Source organism: Mesoplodon bidens (assembly GCF_964165515.1).
Source record: "Mesoplodon bidens genome assembly, contig: HAP1_SCAFFOLD_72, whole genome shotgun sequence".
In the NCBI taxonomy this organism is placed as follows: domain Eukaryota; kingdom Metazoa; phylum Chordata; class Mammalia; order Artiodactyla; family Ziphiidae; genus Mesoplodon; species Mesoplodon bidens.
This window is the reverse complement of record NW_027671438.1, coordinates 1,310,151-1,330,481: the sequence shown is the minus strand read 5'-3', so window position 1 is coordinate 1,330,481 and position 20,331 is coordinate 1,310,151. Positions and strand designations below refer to the sequence as shown.

Sequence of the window (20,331 nt, the reverse complement as noted above, 5' to 3'; positions counted from 1 at the left end):
GGTCTGGACAGAGCCTGTCCAGGGGCATCCTTTCAACCACAGGGCTCCCTCCTGTAAACTGACAAATATCAAGTCCTGCCATCAAGAAGCTATCTTTGCTGGCCAGAGTTATCCTCCAAGTAGTACAAGACAGATCAGAGATAAGAAGAGACACTCCCAGAAAGTTGTGGCATTCAAGGACCAGCGACTGTGTCACAAACATCCCCCACCAGTGTCCCACAGGGAGCCTGTGCCCCATCCAAGCCCCACCCGCAGGCGTCAAGCTGGCCAGGCACCCACCACTGCGCTCAGCACTGCTGAAGGCCCTGTGTTCAGACATCTGTCTCTACTGTCTAGACAGAAAACACTGCCCCAGAATTTCCAGGGATGAAGACTTCCCATCCAGAAATAACTCCTTCCTTGTAGAGATTATTGATTCTCCCCAATAAATATTTATCTAATAATAGTGTATCTTTTCTGTGTACTGTGTACTGTGTTGGGGGCATGGGTTTTGGGTAACTCAGGGCTTATGTGTAAGGGAAAGGAAGGAGATAGTTCAGCTCTTACTGATTGCTTCCTTTGGCTTTGGCTAAAAGGTGACCAGTCCTCTGGAGTTCTTGCTGAGAAATAGATATTGTGCCCCTTCCACCCCCGCCACCCCACCCCCGCCCCGACCCAAAGCCCATTTCCTCCCTGATGAAATTTGAGGAGGTGGGCTTTGTCTTCTGCCGCTTAGCTTAGCCTTAATGAACATGTATAGCAGCCCACATCTCCCCCGTCACTGAATGTTTTATATCCTTTAGAGAAGTAGGGGAGATAGGTCTTTTATGGAAAATGTCAGAGTCAATTGCTGATAAGCATGACTCGGCAGTGTGCCCTCCCTTTTGGAGCAGCAAAGACAAACCAAAGGAGCTGCATGTGCATCAGCAGCCCCCATATCCTAAGACCCTGGAGGACCATTTACAGCAAAAACCTATCCAGTTCTTCTGGGGTCTCCCGTCTCTGCACAGCGAGTCCTTGCCCTCTGCTGTTCATGTCTTGGCTGACAGTTCCTCAGTCTTTATTTTCAATGGAAACTCGAATGCCTCCACAGGCCAAGAATCACCAGTGCTTCCCGATCCCCTGCCTCTGTCCTTGCCTGAGATTCAGCCTGAACCCTTGCCTCAAACCCTGCCTCAATCTCAGCCCCTACCTCTCACTCAGGTCCAGTCCCAGGCCGACCCTCAATCCCCACTCCCAGGCATACCATCTGATCTTCTACCCCAGATTAGGATCTGTGGAGTAAGTCTCCACAGACCTCAGGAGGAGTCAGAGTCTCTCTCCTCATCTGAAATTCAACAGCTGGAATGGAACATTTTGCAGAAACAACAGGAAAATTTGTGGGGTTTACCCTCTGTGGTCCAAAGATCTCGGGAAGACTTTTGTCCATCAGCTCCTAACACTCCTCGCCACTGGGCCCCCCAGGCCCACGTTTCAATCTCCGTCCTTCCTGGGGAGTTTCCTCTCAGTGATGAACTTCGGAAGAAACTAGAGCATCACCTTCGAAAGAGGTTCATCCAGCACGAGTGGGGCCTGCCCCACAGAATCTACGAGTCTGTGTCACTGAGATTGCCTCCAAATGGTTTTTCAGAGGCATCTGAGTCGGAGAGCAATAATGGAGTCTCACTGACCTCTGTGTTTAAGGGTCAGAGCAGCAAAAATGTAAATGTTGGATTGAGCCAAACTGGAAGCTTCCATGAGAGGAGCTCAGAAATGTTCCAGCTAGAGGAAGATGTGGGGAAAGATCTGGGACACAGCCTAGAGAATGGCCCAAAAGATCACCTGTTGAATGACCCAAAGAGCTCTTCAGGTAAGGATCTGGGGTATGACTCTGAGAAAGACCTAAACAGTCAGATGGTGAGTCTCTCAGAGAAAAATTCAAGGGTGTCAGCAAAGAGTCTAAGTCGGAGACAACTTGAAAATGTCCTAAAAGTACATTTGAGCAAGAAGTTGGAGGACATACATGAGGGTCGGCTCCCTGAGACTGTGCGTAATTCATGGCATGCTATCAAGGAAACATTGCTTCTTTCTGTGAAATCCCACACCCAAACAAAACAGAGAAGTTTGCCCTCATCAGTGGGTGAGGCCTACCCCCTGAATACCTTCCAGGACCTGACTTTTGTTGATTCCAGTCCACAACAGATGCTGGAAGCCCATATTAAAAGGTTTCCTATGAGGATGTTGTGGGCCCTTCCCCGCAAGGTCCTTGAATCCATACAGATCTTTAAATTGAAAGATGCCTCATGCCCGTCCTTGTCTCATGCCAACTTGCCCTCCTCAACCAATGTGATTTCTGAGGCAGACTCCAAATCTGAGAGCTTCAAGTCCTTGAGAGGAAGCTCTGCATCTCTCCATGGAGACAAAGTGGGAACAACAAATTCAGCCCCTGACCTGGATCGTTCTCTCCCTGCCACCTCACCTGTGGGCAAAGGAGGACAGAGGGTCCTGAGACAACCACGTTCTGATGTCAACCGTGGGCTGGCAGAGGGTGTTCAGAGAATTAAGGATGCCAGACAGACTCGTCTGCCTGTCTCCCTCTGCATCACAGGGAAAGCAGGTCATAGACAGACTCAACTAGACAACAGATATCCCCAAAAGCTGCTTGCAAAGCAAGCTGGGGCCTATGAGCCAAAGCGTAAGAGTGTGAGTTCCAGTGATAAAGGAGAAATGCAACAGGGCAAAAAGGTGGAGAAGTCAGAACCTGTTTCAATGCCCAGATGGTCTAGGGAGGTATTCACGGCTGAGGAGCTTGACACTCTTCAATTAAAAACTAGTGACATGTTGGCAACTAGCAAGCCAGGGAGCTCCCAAATGATAAATGTGAATGAGAATAAAGTAGAAACTACCGTGACCACTGGAAGCCCCCCACCCAAATTACCAGTTCCCCAAGATCCTAAATCATTAGACCTTAAAGAACAACTGCTCAGTGAGTTGAACTTTAAACTGGAGAACAGGGAGCATAGCCAGGCTCAAGGCCAACCCACTGACACATCCCTTGCTTCAGATAACTTGACTTACGAGGCCTCACTGACTCATGCCCAGGGTGTCTCAGGTGGGGCCATGGGAGCTTCCCAGGTGCTGCATGTCCATTTGGAGGACAGAGGAATCAGGATGGAGCAGCAGCAGGAACCTTGGGTCCCTAAGCATGCCTTAAGGAGGTGCCAGGATAAGAATTTCCCACCAACTGCAAAGAGAGTGAGCCCTCTGGAGCCCAAGGCAGAAGAGCTTGATCGAGGGGATAAAGGGTTCGGGACATCCCAACTTAGGAGGAAGCGTTTCCCTACTCAGGAGATGGTACTAGAGAAGACACTTGCGAGCAAGTCTTCCCAGATGCTATCACAGAAGGGACAGCCTCTTCCTGAAGGCCATATCAGAAAAAGAATGAAGCACTTCTTGCAATGGCTTTTTTCTGGGATAAAATACAAAAGGCAAGAAGATGCCCAGGAAAAGGGCAGCCCCATATCAACTGTGCAGAACAGAGGCCTAGTTAAAAGTAGAGCTGCCTTGACTGGGACAACTGAAGCTCAGAAAATCGCGACAGGCATCAGGAAGTTCCTAGATGAGAAACCGGGGTGTCAGTATGCAATGGATGTCACCTACTCTCAAGAGCCCCTTCCTTCCCCAGTGCAGTTTAGGAAAACTCAGCAAAAGGCGCAAGTGCAGGTCTGGACAGAGCCTGTCCAGGGGCATCCTTTCAACCACAGGGCTCCCTCCTGTAAACTGACAAATATCAAGTCCTGCCATCAAGAAGCTATCTTTGCTGGCCACAGTTATCCTCCAAGTAGTACAAGACAGATCAGAGATAAGAAGAGACACTCCCAGAAAGTTGTGGCATTCAAGGACCAGCGACTGTGTCACAAACATCCCCCACCAGTGTCCCACAGGGAGCCTGTGCCCCATCCAAGCCCCACCCGCAGGCGTCAAGCTGGCCAGGCACCCACCACTGCGCTCAGCACTGCTGAAGGCCCTGTGTTCAGACATCTGTCTCTACTGTCTAGACAGAAAACACTGCCCCAGAATTTCCAGGGATGAAGACTTCCCATCCAGAAATAACTCCTTCCTTGTAGAGATTATTGATTCTCCCCAATAAATATTTATCTAATAATAGTGTATCTTTTCTGTGTACTGTGTACTGTGTTGGGGGCATGGGTTTTGGGTAACTCAGGGCTTATGTGTAAGGGAAAGGAAGGAGATAGTTCAGCTCTTACTGATTGCTTCCTTTGGCTTTGGCTAAAAGGTGACCAGTCCTCTGGAGTTCTTGCTGAGAAATAGATATTGTGCCCCTTCCACCCCCGCCACCCCACCCCCGCCCCGCCCTGCCCCAAAGCCCATTTCCTCCCTGATGAAATTTGAGGAGGTGGGCTTTGTCTTCTGCCACTTAGCTTAGCCTTAATGAACATGTATAGCAGCCCACATCTCCCCCGTCACTGAATGTTTTATATCCTTTAGAGAAGTAGGGGAGATAGGTCTTTTGTGGAAAATGTCAGAGTCAATTGCTGATAAGCATGACTCGGCAGTGTGCCCTCCCTTTTGGAGCAGCAAAGACAAACCAAAGGAGCTGCATGTGCATCAGCAGCCCCCATATCCTAAGACCCTGGAGGACCATTTACAGCAAAAACCTATCCAGTTCTTCTGGGGTCTCCCGTCTCTGCACAGCGAGTCCTTGCCCTCTGCTGTTCATGTCTTGGCTGACAGTTCCTCAGTCTTTATTTTCAAAGGAAACTCGAATGCCTCCACAGGCCAAGAATCACCAGTGCTTCCCGATCCCCTGCCTCTGTCCTTGCCTGAGATTCAGCCTGAACCCTTGCCTCAAACCCTGCCTCAATCTCAGCCCCTACCTCTCACTCAGGTCCAGTCCCAGGCCGACCCTCAATCCCCACTCCCAGGCATACCATCTGATCTTCTACCCCAGATTAGGATCTGTGGAGTAAGTCTCCACAGACCTCAGGAGGAGTCAGAGTCTCTCTCCTCATCTGAAATTCAACAGCTGGAATGGAACATTTTGCAGAAACAACAGGAAAATTTGTGGGGTTTACCCTCTGTGGTCCAAAGATCTCGGGAAGACTTTTGTCCATCAGCTCCTAACACTCCTCGCCACTGGGCCCCCCAGGCCCACGTTTCAATCTCCGTCCTTCCTGGGGAGTTTCCTCTCAGTGATGAACTTCGGAAGAAACTAGAGCATCACCTTCGAAAGAGGTTCATCCAGCACGAGTGGGGCCTGCCCCACAGAATCTACGAGTCTGTGTCACTGAGATTGCCTCCAAATGGTTTTTCAGAGGCATCTGAGTTGGAGAGCAATAATGGAGTCTCACTGACCTCTGTGTTTAAGGGTCAGAGCAGCAAAAATGTAAATGTTGGATTGAGCCAAACTGGAAGCTTCCATGAGAGGTGCTCAGAAATGTTCCAGCTAGAGGAAGATGTGGGGAAAGATCTGGGACACAGCCTAGAGAATGGCCCAAAAGATCACCTGTTGAATGACCCAAAGAGCTCTTCAGGTAAGGATCTGGGGTATGACTCTGAGAAAGACCTAAACAGTCAGATGGTGAGTCTCTCAAAGAAAAATTCAAGGGTGTCAGCAAAGAGTCTAAGTCGGAGACAACTTGAAAATGTCCTAAAAGTACATTTGAGCAAGAAGTTGCAGGACATACATGAGGGTCGGCTCCCTGAGACTGTGCGTAATTCATGGCATGCTATCAAGCAAACATTGCTTCTTTCTGTGAAATCCCACACCCAAACAAAACAGAGAAGTTTGCCCTCATCAGTGGGTGAGGCCTACCCCCTGAATACCTTCCAGGACCTGACTTTTGTTGATTCCAGTCCACAACAGATGCTGGAAGCCCATATTAAAAGGTTTGCTATGAGGATGTTGTGGGCCCTTTCCCGCAAGGTCCTTGAATCCATACAGATCTTTAAATTGAAAGATGCCTCATTCCCGTCCTTGTCTCATGCCAACTTGCCCTCCTCAACCAATGTGATTTCTGAGGCAGACTCCAAATCTGAGAGCTTCAAGTCCTTGAGAGGAAGCTCTGCATCTCTCCATGGAGACAAAGTGGGAACAACAAATTCAGCCCCTGACCTGGATCGTTCTCTCCCTGCCACCTCACCTGTGGGCAAAGGAGGACAGAGGGTCCTGAGACAACCACGTTCTGATGTCAACCGTGGGCTGGCAGAGGGTGTTCAGAGAATTAAGGATGCCAGACAGACTCGTCTGCCTGTCTCCCTCTGCATCACAGGGAAAGCAGGTCATAGACAGACTCAACTAGACAACAGATATCCCCAAAAGCTGCTTGCAAAGCAAGCTGGGGCCTATGAGCCAAAGCGTAAGAGTGTGAGTTCCAGTGATAAAGGAGAAATGCAACAGGGCAAAAAGGTGGAGAAGTCAGAACCTGTTTCAATGCCCAGATGGTCTAGGGAGGTATTCACGGCTGAGGAGCTTGACACTCTTCAATTAAAAACTAGTGACATGTTGGCAACTAGCAAGCCAGGGAGCTCCCAAATGATAAATGTGAATGAGAATAAAGTAGAAACTACCGTGACCACTGGAAGCCCCCCACCCAAATTACCAGTTCCCCAAGATCCTAAATCATTAGACCTTAAAGAACAACTGCTCAGTGAGTTGAACTTTAAACTGGAGAACAGGGAGCATAGCCAGGCTCAAGGCCAACCCACTGACACATCCCTTGCTTCAGATAACTTGACTTACGAGGCCTCACTGACTCATGCCCAGGGTGTCTCAGGTGGGGCCATGGGAGCTTCCCAGGTGCTGCATGTCCATTTGGAGGACAGAGGAATCAGGATGGAGCAGCAGCAGGAACCTTGGGTCCCTAAGCATGCCTTAAGGAGGTGCCAGGATAAGAATTTCCCACCAACTGCAAAGAGAGTGAGCCCTCTGGAGCCCAAGGCAGAAGAGCTTGATCGAGGGGATAAAGGGTTCGGGACATCCCAACTTAGGAGGAAGCGTTTCCCTACTCAGGAGATGGAACTAGAGAAGACACTTGCGAGCAAGTCTTCCCAGATGCTATCACAGAAGGGACAGCCTCTTCCTGAAGGCCATATCAGAAAAAGAATGAAGCACTTCTTGCAATGGCTTTTTTCTGGGATAAAATACAAAAGGCAAGAAGATGCCCAGGAAAAGGGCAGCCCCATATCAACTGTGCAGAACAGAGGCCTAGTTAAAAGTAGAGCTGCCTTGACTGGGACAACTGAAGCTCAGAAAATCGCGACAGGCATCAGGAAGTTCCTAGATGAGAAACCGGGGTGTCAGTATGCAATGGATGTCACCTACTCTCAAGAGCCCCTTCCTTCCCCAGTGCAGTTTAGGAAAACTCAGCAAAAGGCGCAAGTGCAGGTCTGGACAGAGCCTGTCCAGGGGCATCCTTTCAACCACAGGGCTCCCTCCTGTAAACTGACAAATATCAAGTCCTGCCATCAAGAAGCTATCTTTGCTGGCCAGAGTTATCCTCCAAGTAGTACAAGACAGATCAGAGATAAGAAGAGACACTCCCAGAAAGTTGTGGCATTCAAGGACCAGCGACTGTGTCACAAACATCCCCCACCAGTGTCCCACAGGGAGCCTGTGCCCCATCCAAGCCCCACCCGCAGGCGTCAAGCTGGCCAGGCACCCACCACTGCGCTCAGCACTGCTGAAGGCCCTGTGTTCAGACATCTGTCTCTACTGTCTAGACAGAAAACACTGCCCCAGAATTTCCAGGGATGAAGACTTCCCATCCAGAAATAACTCCTTCCTTGTAGAGATTATTGATTCTCCCCAATAAATATTTATCTAATAATAGTGTATCTTTTCTGTGTACTGTGTACTGTGTTGGGGGCATGGGTTTTGGGTAACTCAGGGCTTATGTGTAAGGGAAAGGAAGGAGATAGTTCAGCTCTTACTGATTGCTTCCTTTGGCTTTGGCTAAAAGGTGACCAGTCCTCTGGAGTTCTTGCTGAGAAATAGATATTGTGCCCCTTCCACCCCCGCCACCCCACCCCCGCCCCGCCCCAAAGCCCATTTCCTCCCTGATGAAATTTGAGGAGGTGGGCTTTGTCTTCTGCCGCTTAGCTTAGCCTTAATGAACATGTATAGCAGCCCACATCTCCCCCGTCACTGAATGTTTTATATCCTTTAGAGAAGTAGGGGAGATAGGTCTTTTATGGAAAATGTCAGAGTCAATTGCTGATAAGCATGACTCGGCAGTGTGCCCTCCCTTTTGGAGCAGCAAAGACAAACCAAAGGAGCTGCATGTGCATCAGCAGCCCCCATATCCTAAGACCCTGGAGGACCATTTACAGCAAAAACCTATCCAGTTCTTCTGGGGTCTCCCGTCTCTGCACAGCGAGTCCTTGCCCTCTGCTGTTCATGTCTTGGCTGACAGTTCCTCAGTCTTTATTTTCAAAGGAAACTCGAATGCCTCCACAGGCCAAGAATCACCAGTGCTTCCCGATCCCCTGCCTCTGTCCTTGCCTGAGATTCAGCCTGAACCCTTGCCTCAAACCCTGCCTCAATCTCAGCCCCTACCTCTCACTCAGGTCCAGTCCCAGGCCGACCTTCAATCCCCACTCCCAGGCATACCATCTGATCTTCTACCCCAGATTAGGATCTGTGGAGTAAGTCTCCACAGACCTCAGGAGGAGTCAGAGTCTCCCTCCTCATCTGAAATTCAACAGCTGGAATGGAACATTTTGCAGAAACAACAGGAAAATTTGTGGGGTTTACCCTCTGTGGTCCAAAGATCTCGGGAAGACTTTTGTCCATCAGCTCCTAACACTCCTCGCCACTGGGCCCCCCAGGCCCACGTTTCAATCTCCGTCCTTCCTGGGGAGTTTCCTCTCAGTGATGAACTTCGGAAGAAACTAGAGCATCACCTTCGAAAGAGGTTCATCCAGCACGAGTGGGGCCTGCCCCACAGAATCTACGAGTCTGTGTCACTGAGATTGCCTCCAAATGGTTTTTCAGAGGCATCTGAGTCGGAGAGCAATAATGGAGTCTCACTGACCTCTGTGTTTAAGGGTCAGAGCAGCAAAAATGTAAATGTTGGATTGAGCCAAACTGGAAGCTTCCATGAGAGGTGCTCAGAAATGTTCCAGCTAGAGGAAGATGTGGGGAAAGATCTGGGACACAGCCTAGAGAATGGCCCAAAAGATCACCTGTTGAATGACCCAAAGAGCTCTTCAGGTAAGGATCTGGGGTATGACTCTGAGAAAGACCTAAACAGTCAGATGATGAGTCTCTCAGAGAAAAATTCAAGGGTGTCAGCAAAGAGTCTAAGTCGGAGACAACTTGAAAATGTCCTAAAAGTACATTTGAGCAAGAAGTTGGAGGACATACATGAGGGTCGGCTCCCTGAGACTGTGCGTAATTCATGGCATGCTATCAAGCAAACATTGCTTCTTTCTGTGAAATCCCACACCCAAACAAAACAGAGAAGTTTGCCCTCATCAGTGGGTGAGGCCTACCCCCTGAATACCTTCCAGGACCTGACTTTTGTTGATTCCAGTCCACAACAGATGCTGGAAGCCCATATTAAAAGGTTTCCTATGAGGATGTTGTGGGCCCTTTCCCGCAAGGTCCTTGAATTCATACAGATCTTTAAATTGAAAGATGCCTCATGCCAGTCCTTGTCTCATGCCAACTTGCCCTCCTCAACCAATGTGATTTCTGAGGCAGACTCCAAATCTGGGAGCTTCAAGTCCTTGAGAGGAAGCTCTGCATCTCTCCATGGAGACAAAGTGGGAACAACAAATTCAGCCCCTGACCTGGATCGTTCTCTCCCTGCCACCTCACCTGTGGGCAAAGGAGGACAGAGGGTCCTGAGACAACCACACTCTGATGTCAACCGTGGGCTGGCAGAGGGTGTTCAGAGAATTAAGGATGCCAGACAGACTCGTCTGCCTGTGTCCCTCTGCATCACAGGGAAAGCAGGTCATAGACAGATTCAACTAGCCAACAGATGTCCCCAAAAGCTGCTTGCAAAGCAAGCTGGGGCCTATGAGCCAAAGCGTAAGAGTGTGAGTTCCAGTGATAAAGGAGAAATGCAACAGGGCAAAAAGGTGGAGAAGTCAGAACCTGTTTCAATGCCCAGATGGTCTAGGGAGGTATTCACGGCTGAGGAGCTTGACACTCTTCAATTAAAAACTAGTGACATGTTGGCAACTAGCAAGCCAGGGAGCTCCCAAATGATAAATGTGAATGAGAATAAAGTAGAAACTACCGTGACCACTGGAAGCCCCCCACCCAAATTACCAGTTCCCCAAGATCCTAAATCATTAGACCTTAAAGAACAACTGCTCAGTGAGTTGAACTTTAAACTGGAGAACAGGGAGCATAGCCAGGCTCAAGGCCAACCCACTGACACATCCCTTGCTTCAGATAACTTGACTTACGAGGCCTCACTGACTCATGCCCAGGGTGTCTCAGGTGGGGCCATGGGAGCTTCCCAGGTGCTGCATGTCCATTTGGAGGACAGAGGAATCAGGATGGAGCAGCAGCAGGAACCTTGGGTCCCTAAGCATGCCTTAAGGAGGTGCCAGGATAAGAATTTCCCACCAACTGCAAAGAGAGTGAGCCCTCTGGAGCCCAAGGCAGAAGAGCTTGATCGAGGGGATAAAGGGTTCGGGACATCCCAACTTAGGAGGAAGCGTTTCCCTACTCAGGAGATGGTACTAGAGAAGACACTTGCGAGCAAGTCTTCCCAGATGCTATCACAGAAGGGACAGCCTCTTCCTGAAGGCCATATCAGAAAAAGAAGGAAGCACTTCTTGCAATGGCTTTTTTCTGGGATAAAATACAAAAGGCAAGAAGATGCCCAGGAAAAGGGCAGCCCCATATCAACTGTGCAGAACAGAGGCCTAGTTAAAAGTAGAGCTGCCTTGACTGGGACAACTGAAGCTCAGAAAATCGCGACAGGCATCAGGAAGTTCCTAGATGAGAAACCGGGGTGTCAGTATGCAATGGATGTCACCTACTCTCAAGAGCCCCTTCCTTCCCCAGTGCAGTTTAGGAAAACTCAGCAAAAGGCGCAAGTGCAGGTCTGGACAGAGCCTGTCCAGGGGCATCCTTTCAACCACAGGGCTCCCTCCTGTAAACTGACAAATATCAAGTCCTGCCATCAAGAAGCTATCTTTGCTGGCCAGAGTTATCCTCCAAGTAGTACAAGACAGATCAGAGATAAGAAGAGACACCCCCAGAAAGTTGTGGCATTCAAGGACCAGCGACTGTGTCACAAACATCCCCCACCAGTGTCCCACAGGGAGCCTGTGCCCCATCCAAGCCCCACCCGCAGGCGTCAAGCTGGCCAGGCACTCACCACTGCGCTCAGCACTGCTGAAGGCCCTGTGTTCAGACATCTGTCTCTACTGTCTAGACAGAAAACACTGCCCCAGAATTTCCAGGGATGAAGACTTCCCATCCAGAAATAACTCCTTCCTTGTAGAGATTATTGATTCTCCCCAATAAATATTTATCTAATAATAGTGTATCTTTTCTGTGTACTGTGTACTGTGTTGGGGGCATGGGTTTTGGGTAACTCAGGGCTTATGTGTAAGCGAAAGGAAGGAGATAGTTCAGCTCTTACTGATTGCTTCCTTTGGCTTTGGCTAAAAGGTGACCAGTCCTCTGGAGTTCTTGCTGAGAAATAGATATTGTGCCCCTTCCACCCCCGCCACCCCACCCCCGCCCCGCCCCAAAGCCCAATTCCTCCCTGATGAAATTTGAGGAGGTGGGCTTTGTCTTCTGCCGCTTAGCTTAGCCTTAATGAACATGTATAGCAGCCCACATCTCCCCCGTCACTGAATGTTTTATATCCTTTAGAGAAGTAGGGGAGATAGGTCTTTTATGGAAAATGTCAGAGTCAATTGCTGATAAGCATGACTCGGCAGTGTGCCCTCCCTTTTGGAGCAGCAAAGACAAACCAAAGGAGCTGCATGTGCATCAGCAGCCCCCATATCCTAAGACCCTGGAGGACCATTTACAGCAAAAACATATCCAGTTCTTCTGGGGTCTCCCGTCTCTGCACAGCGAGTCCTTGCCCTCTGCTGTTCATGTCTTGGCTGACAGTTCCTCAGTCTTTATTTTCAATGGAAACTCGAATGTCTCCACAGGCCAAGAATCACCAGTGCTTCCCGATCCCCTGCCTCTGTCCTTGCCTGAGATTCAGCCTGAACCCTTGCCTCAAACCCTGCCTCAATCTCAGCCCCTACCTCTCACTCAGGTCCAGTCCCAGGCCGACCCTCAATCCCCACTCCCAGGCATACCATCTGATCCTCTACCCCAGATTAGGATCTGTGGAGTAAGTCTCCACAGACCTCAGGAGGAGTCAGAGTCTCTCTCCTCATCTGAAATTCAACAGCTGGAATGGAATATTTTGCAGAAACAACAGGAAAATTTGTGGGGTTTACCCTCTGTGGTCCAAAGATCTCGAGAAGACTTTTGTCCATCAGCTCCTAACACTCCTCGCCACTGGGCCCCCCAGGCCCATGTTTCAATCTCCGTCCTTCCTGGGGAGTTTCCTCTCTGTGATGAACTTCGGAACCTCTCATTTCTCAGTCCTGATGTCCCGACACTCCCGGAGACACAAATCCAAAAGAGGAGCGATTTCCTGATGTGGAAGGAAAAGGAAAAGAGAAAAGATTCTTTTCCAGAACAACTTAGGCCAGACTACCAACTAAATTCTTCATGGAAAATGTCAGAGTCAATTGCTGATAAGCATGACTCGGCAGTGTGCCCTCCCTTTGGGAGCAGCAAAGACAAACCAAAGGAGCTGCATGTGCATCAGCAGCCCCCATATCCTAAGACCCTGGAGGACCATTTACAGCAAAAACCTATCCAGTTCTTCTGGGGTCTCCCGTCTCTGCACAGCGAGTCCTTGCCCTCTGCTGTTCATGTCTTGGCTGACAGTTCCTCAGTCTTTATTTTCAATGGAAACTCGAATGCCTCCACAGGCCAAGAATCACCAGTGCTTCCCGATCCCCTGCCTCTGTCCTTGCCTGAGATTCAGCCTGAACCCTTGCCTCAAACCCTGCCTCAATCTCAGCCCCTACCTCTCACTCAGGTCCAGTCCCAGGCCGACCTTCAATCCCCACTCCCAGGCATACCATCTGATCTTCTACCCCAGATTAGGATCTGTGGAGTAAGTCTCCACAGACCTCAGGAGGAGTCAGAGTCTCCCTCCTCATCTGAAATTCAACAGCTGGAATGGAACATTTTGCAGAAACAACAGGAAAATTTGTGGGGTTTACCCTCTGTGGTCCAAAGATCTCGGGAAGACTTTTGTCCATCAGCTCCTAACACTCCTCGCCACTGGGCCCCCCAGGCCCACGTTTCAATCTCCGTCCTTCCTGGGGAGTTTCCTCTCAGTGATGAACTTCGGAAGAAACTAGAGCATCACCTTCGAAAGAGGTTCATCCAGCACGAGTGGGGCCTGCCCCACAGAATCTACGAGTCTGTGTCACTGAGATTGCCTCCAAATGGTTTTTCAGAGGCATCTGAGTCGGAGAGCAATAATGGAGTCTCACTGACCTCTGTGTTTAAGGGTCAGAGCAGCAAAAATGTAAATGTTGGATTGAGCCAAACTGGAAGCTTCCATGAGAGGAGCTCAGAAATGTTCCAGCTAGAGGAAGATGTGGGGAATGATCTGGGACACAGCCTAGAGAATGGCCCAAAAGATCACCTGTTGAATGACCCAAAGAGCTCTTCAGGTAAGGATCTGGGGTATGACTCTGAGAAAGACCTAAACAGTCAGATGGTGAGTCTCTCAGAGAAAAATTCAAGGGTGTCAGCAAAGAGTCTAAGTCGGAGACAACTTGAAAATGTCCTAAAAGTACATTTGAGCAAGAAGTTGGAGGACATACATGAGGGTCGGCTCCCTGAGACTGTGCGTAATTCATGGCATGCTATCAAGCAAACATTGCTTCTTTCTGTGAAATCCCACACCCAAACAAAACAGAGAAGTTTGCCCTCATCAGTGGGTGAGGCCTACCCCCTGAATACCTTCCAGGACCTGACTTTTGTTGATTCCAGCCCACAACAGATGCTGGAAGCCCATATTAAAAGGTTTCCTATGAGGATGTTGTGGGCCCTTCCCCGCAAGGTCCTTGAATCCATACAGATCTTTAAATTGAAAGATGCCTCATGCCAGTCCTTGTCTCATGCCAACTTGCCCTCCTCAACCAATGTGATTTCTGAGGCAGACTCCAAATCTGGGAGCTTCAAGTCCTTGAGAGGAAGCTCTGCATCTCTCCATGGAGACAAAGTGGGAACAACAAATTCAGCCCCTGACCTGGATCGTTCTCTCCCTGCCACCTCACCTGTGGGCAAAGGAGGACAGAGGGTCCAGAGACAACCACGCTCTGATGTCAACCGTGGGCTGGCAGAGGGTGTTCAGAGAATTAAGGATGCCAGACAGACTCGTCTGCCTGTGTCCCTCTGCATCACAGGGAATGCAGGTCATAGACAGACTCAACTAGCCAACAGATGTCCCCAAAAGCTGCTTGCAAAGCAAGCTGGGGCCTATGAGCCAAAGCGTAAGAGTGTGAGTTCCAGTGATAAAGGAGAAATGCAACAGGGCAAAAAGGTGGAGAAGTCAGAACCTGTTTCAATGCCCAGATGGTCTAGGGAGGTATTCACGGCTGAGGAGCTTGACACTCTTCAATTAAAAACTAGTGACATGTTGGCAACTAGCAAGCCAGGGAGCTCCCAAATGATAAATGTGAATGAGAATAAAGTAGAAACTACCGTGACCACTGGAAGCCCCCCACCCAAATTACCAGTTCCCCAAGATCCTAAATCATTAGACCTTAAAGAACAACTGTTCAGTGAGTTGAACTTTAAACTGGAGAACAGGGAGCATAGCCAGGCTCAAGGCCAACCCACTGACACATCCCTTGCTTCAGATAACTTGACTTACGAGGCCTCACTGACTCATGCCCAGGGTGTCTCAGGTGGGGACATGGGAGCTTCCCAGGTGCTGCATGTCCATTTGGAGGACAGAGGAATCAGGATGGAGCAGCAGCAGGAACCTTGGGTCCCTAAGCATGCCTTAAGGAGGTGCCAGGATAAGAATTTCCCACCAACTGCAAAGAGAGTGAGCCCTCTGGAGCCCAAGGCAGAAGAGCTTGATCGAGGGGATAAAGGGTTCGGGACATCCCAACTTAGGAGGAAGCGTTTCCCTACTCAGGAGATGGTACTAGAGAAGACACTTGCGAGCAAGTCTTCCCAGATGCTATCACAGAAGGGACAGCCTCTTCCTGAAGGCCATATCAGAAAAAGAATGAAGCACTTCTTGCAATGGCTTTTTTCTGGGATAAAATACAAAAGGCAAGAAGATGCCCAGGAAAAGGGCAGCCCCATATCAACTGTGCAGAACAGAGGCCTAGTTAAAAGTAGAGCTGCCTTGACTGGGACAACTGAAGCTCAGAAAATCGCGACAGGCATCAGGAAGTTCCTAGATGAGAAACCGGGGTGTCAGTATGCAATGGATGTCACCTACTCTCAAGAGCCCCTTCCTTCCCCAGTGCAGTTTAGGAAAACTCAGCAAAAGGCGCAAGTGCAGGTCTGGACAGAGCCTGTCCAGGGGCATCCTTTCAACCACAGGGCTCCCTCCTGTAAACTGACAAATATCAAGTCCTGCCATCAAGAAGCTATCTTTGCTGGCCAGAGTTATCTTCCAAGTAGTACAAGACAGATCAGAGATAAGAAGAGACACCCCCAGAAAGTTGTGGCATTCAAGGACCAGCGACTGTGTCACAAACATCCCCCACCAGTGTCCCACAGGGAGCCTGTGCCCCATCCAAGCCCCACCCGCAGGCGTCAAGCTGGCCAGGCACCCACCACTGCGCTCAGCACTGCTGAAGGCCCTGTGTTCAGACATCTGTCTCTACTGTCTAGACAGAAAACACTGCCCCAGAATTTCCAGGGATGAAGACTTCCCATCCAGAAATAACTCCTTCCTTGTAGAGATTATTGATTCTCCCCAATAAATATTTATCTAATAATAGTGTATCTTTTCTGTGTACTGTGTACTGTGTTGGGGGCATGGGTTTTGGGTAACTCAGGGCTTATGTGTAAGGGAAAGGAAGGAGATAGTTCAGCTCTTACTGATTGCTTCCTTTGGCTTTGGCTAAAAGGTGACCAGTCCTCTGGAGTTCTTGCTGAGAAATAGATATTGTGCCCCTTCCACCCCCGCCACCCCACCCCCGCCCCGCCCCAAAGCCCATTTCCTCCCTGATGAAATTTGAGGAGGTGGGCTTTGTCTTCTGCCGCTTAGCTTAGCCTTAATGAACATGTATAGCAGCCCACATCTCCCCCGTCACTGAATGTTTTATATCCTTTAGAGAAGTAGGGGAGATAGGTCTTTTATGGAAAATGTCAGAGTCAATTGCTGATAAGCATGACTCGGCAGTGTGCCCTCCCTTTTGGAGCAGCAAAGACAAACCAAAGGAGCTGCATGTGCATCAGCAGCCCCCATATCCTAAGACCCTGGAGGACCATTTACAGCAAAAACCTATCCAGTTCTTCTGGGGTCTCCCGTCTCTGCACAGCGAGTCCTTGCCCTCTGCTGTTCATGTCTTGGCTGACAGTTCCTCAGTCTTTATTTTCAATGGAAACTCGAATGCCTCCACAGGCCAAGAATCACCAGTGCTTCCCGATCCCCTGCCTCTGTCCTTGCCTGAGATTCAGCCTGAACCCTTGCCTCAAACCCTGCCTCAATCTCAGCCCCTACCTCTCACTCAGGTCCAGTCCCAGGCCGACCTTCAATCCCCACTCCCAGGCATACCATCTGATCTTCTACCCCAGATTAGGATCTGTGGAGTAAGTCTCCACAGACCTCAGGAGGAGTCAGAGTCTCCCTCCTCATCTGAAATTCAACAGCTGGAATGGAACATTTTGCAGAAACAACAGGAAAATTTGTGGGGTTTACCCTCTGTGGTCCAAAGATCTCGGGAAGACTTTTGTCCATCAGCTCCTAACACTCCTCGCCACTGGGCCCCCCAGGCCCACGTTTCAATCTCCGTCCTTCCTGGGGAGTTTCCTCTCAGTCATGAACTTCGGAAGAAACTAGAGCATCATCTTCGAAAGAGGTTCATCCAGCACGAGTGGGGCCTGCCCCACAGAATCTACGAGTCTGTGTCACTGAGATTGCCTCCAAATGGTTTTTCAGAGGCATCTGAGTCGGAGAGCAATAATGGAGTCTCACTGACCTCTGTGTTTAAGGGTCAGAGCAGCAAAAATGTAAATGTTGGATTGAGCCAAACTGGAAGCTTCCATGAGAGGAGCTCAGAAATGTTCCAGCTAGAGGAAGATGTGGGGAAAGATCTGGGACACAGCCTAGAGAATGGCCCAAAAGATCACCTGTTGAATGACCCAAAGAGCTCTTCAGGTAAGGATCTGGGGTATGACTCTGAGAAAGACCTAAACAGTCAGATGGTGAGTCTCTCAGAGAAAAATTCAAGGGTGTCAGCAAAGAGTCTAAGTCGGAGACAACTTGAAAATGTCCTAAAAGTACATTTGAGCAAGAAGTTGGAGGACATACATGAGGGTCGGCTCCCTGAGACTGTGCGTAATTCATGGCATGCTATCAAGGAAACATTGCTTCTTTCTGTGAAATCCCACACACAAACAAAACAGAGAAGTTTGCCCTCATCAGTGGGTGAGGCCTACCCCCTGAATACCTTCCAGGACCTGACTTTTGTTGATTCCAGTCCACAACAGATGCTGGAAGCCCATATTAAAAGGTTTCCTATGAGGATGTTGTGGGCCCTTCCCCGCAAGGTCCTTGAATCCATACAGATCTTTAAATTGAAAGATGCCTCATGCCCGTCCTTGTCTCATGCCAACTTGCCCTCCTCAACCAATGTGATTTCTGAGGCAGACTCCAAATCTGGGAGCTTCAAGTCCTTGAGAGGAAGCTCTGCATCTCTCCATGGAGACAAAGTGGGAACAACAAATTCAGCCCCTGACCTGGATCGTTCTCTCCCTGCCACCTCACCTGTGGGCAAAGGAGGACAGAGGGTCCTGAGACAACCACGCTCTGATGTCAACCGTGGGCTGGCAGAGGGTGTTCAGAGAATTAAGGATGCCAGACAGACTCGTCTGCCTGTCTCCCTCTGCATCACAGGGAAAGCAGGTCATAGACAGACTCAACTAGCCAACAGATATCCCCAAAAGCTGCTTGCAAAGCAAGCTGGGCCCTATGAGCCAAAGCGTAAGAGTGTGAGTTCCAGTGATAAAGGAGAAATGCAACAGGGCAAAAAGGTGGAGAAGTCAGAACCTGTTTCAATGCCCAGATGGTCTAGGGAGGTATTCACGGCTGAGGAGCTTGACACTCTTCAATTAAAAACTAGTGACATGTTGGCAACTAGCAAGCCAGGGAGCTCCCAAATGATAAATGTGAATGAGAATAAAGTAGAAACTACCGTGACCACTGGAAGCCCCCCACCCAAATTACCAGTTCCCCAAGATCCTAAATCATTAGACCTTAAAGAACAACTGTTCAGTGAGTTGAACTTTAAACTGGAGAACAGGGAGCATAGCCAGGCTCAAGGCCAACCCACTGACGCATCCCTTGCTTCAGATAACTTGACTAACGAGGCCTCACTGACTCATGCCCAGGGTGTCTCAGGTGGGGACATGGGAGCTTCCCAGGTGCTGCATGTCCATTTGGAGGACAGAGGAATCAGGATGGAGCAGCAGCAGGAACCTTGGGTCCCTAAGCATGCTTTAAGGAGGTGCCAGGATAAGAATTTCCCACCAACTGCAAAGAGAGTGAGCCCGCTGGAGCCCAAGGCAGAAGAGCTTGATCGAGGGGATAAAGGGTTTGGGACATCCCAACTTAGAAGGAAGCGTTTCCCTACTCAGGAGATGGTACTAGAGAAGACACTTGCGAGCAAGTCTTCCCAGATGCTATCACAGAAGGGACAGCCTCTTCCTGAAGGCCATATCAGAAAAAGAATGAAGCACTTCTTGCAATGGCTTTTTTCTGGGATAAAATACAAAAGGCAAGAAGATGCCCAGGAAAAGGGCAGCCCCATATCAACTGTGCAGAACAGAGGCCTAGTTAAAAGTAGAGCTGCCTTGACTGGGACAACTGAAGCTCAGAAAATCGCGACAGGCATCAGGAAGTTCCTAGATGAGAAACCGGGGTGTCAGTATGCAATGGATGTCACCTACTCTCAAGAGCCCCTTCCTTCCCCAGTGCAGTTTAGGAAAACTCAGCAAAAGGCGCAAGTGCAGGTCTGGACAGAGCCTGTCCAGGGGCATCCTTTCAACCACAGGGCTCCCTCCTGTAAACTGACAAATATCAAGTCCTGCCATCAAGAAGCTATCTTTGCTGGCCAGAGTTATCCTCCAAGTAGTACAAGACAGATCAGAGATAAGAAGAGACACCCCCAGAAAGTTGTGGCATTCAAGGACCAGCGACTGTGTCACAAACATCCCCCACCAGTGTCCCACAGGGAGCCTGTGCCCCATCCAAGCCCCACCCGCAGGCGTCAAGCTGGCCAGGCACCCACCACTGCGCTCAGCACTGCTGAAGGCCCTGTGTTCAGACATCTGTCTCTACTGTCTAGACAGAAAACACTGCCCCAGAATTTCCAGGGATGAAGACTTCCCATCCAGAAATAACTCCTTCCTTGTAGAGATTATTGATTCTCCCCAATAAATATTTATCTAATAATAGTGTATCTTTTCTGTGTACTGTGTACTGTGTTGGGGGCATGGGTTTTGGGTAACTCAGGGCTTATGTGTAAGCGAAAGGAAGGAGATAGTTCAGCTCTTACTGATTGCTTCCTTTGGCTTTGGCTAAAAGGTGACCAGTCCTCTGGAGTTCTTGCTGAGAAATAGATATTGTGCCCCTTCCACCCCCGCCACCCCACCCCCGCCCCGCCCCAAAGCCCAATTCCTCCCTGATGAAATTTGAGGAGGTGGGCTTTGTCTTCTGCCGCTTAGCTTAGCCTTAATGAACATGTATAGCAGCCCACATCTCCCCCGTCACTGAATGTTTTATATCCTTTAGAGAAGTAGGGGAGATAGGTCTTTTATGGAAAATGTCAGAGTCAATTGCTGATAAGCATGACTCGGCAGTGTGCCCTCCCTTTTGGAGCAGCAAAGACAAACCAAAGGAGCTGCATGTGCATCAGCAGCCCCCATATCCTAAGACCCTGGAGGACCATTTACAGCAAAAACATATCCAGTTCTTCTGGGGTCTCCCGTCTCTGCACAGCGAGTCCTTGCCCTCTGCTGTTCATGTCTTGGCTGACAGTTCCTCAGTCTTTATTTTCAATGGAAACTCGAATGTCTCCACAGGCCAAGAATCACCA

General features: G+C 49.5%; 3 protein-coding genes across 3 annotated transcripts in view; all 3 read left to right on the top strand.

Annotated features, from left to right (window-relative positions):
• LOC308611350 (spermatogenesis-associated protein 31D4-like) overlaps positions 1 to 20,331 on the top strand; it is a gene marked incomplete at its 3' end in the record, with an annotated part of 105,658 nt that overhangs the window by 5,183 nt on the left and 80,144 nt on the right.
• Positions 814 to 19,636, top strand: LOC308611387 (spermatogenesis-associated protein 31D1-like; the record flags this gene model as incomplete). Its single annotated transcript, XM_081260194.1, is given in 7 exon segments — positions 814 to 1,578; positions 1,705 to 2,267; positions 4,555 to 5,263; positions 5,417 to 5,952; positions 12,431 to 12,722; positions 16,403 to 19,612; positions 19,616 to 19,636. Coding segments are annotated over 7 exon segments (6,096 nt in total).
• On the top strand, positions 14,682 to 16,398 carry LOC308611388 (spermatogenesis-associated protein 31D1-like; the record flags this gene model as incomplete). Its single annotated transcript, XM_081260195.1, has 2 exons — positions 14,682 to 15,874; positions 16,386 to 16,398. 2 exons carry the CDS (start codon positions 14,682 to 14,684, stop codon positions 16,396 to 16,398), a joined length of 1,206 nt encoding a protein of 401 aa, XP_081116321.1.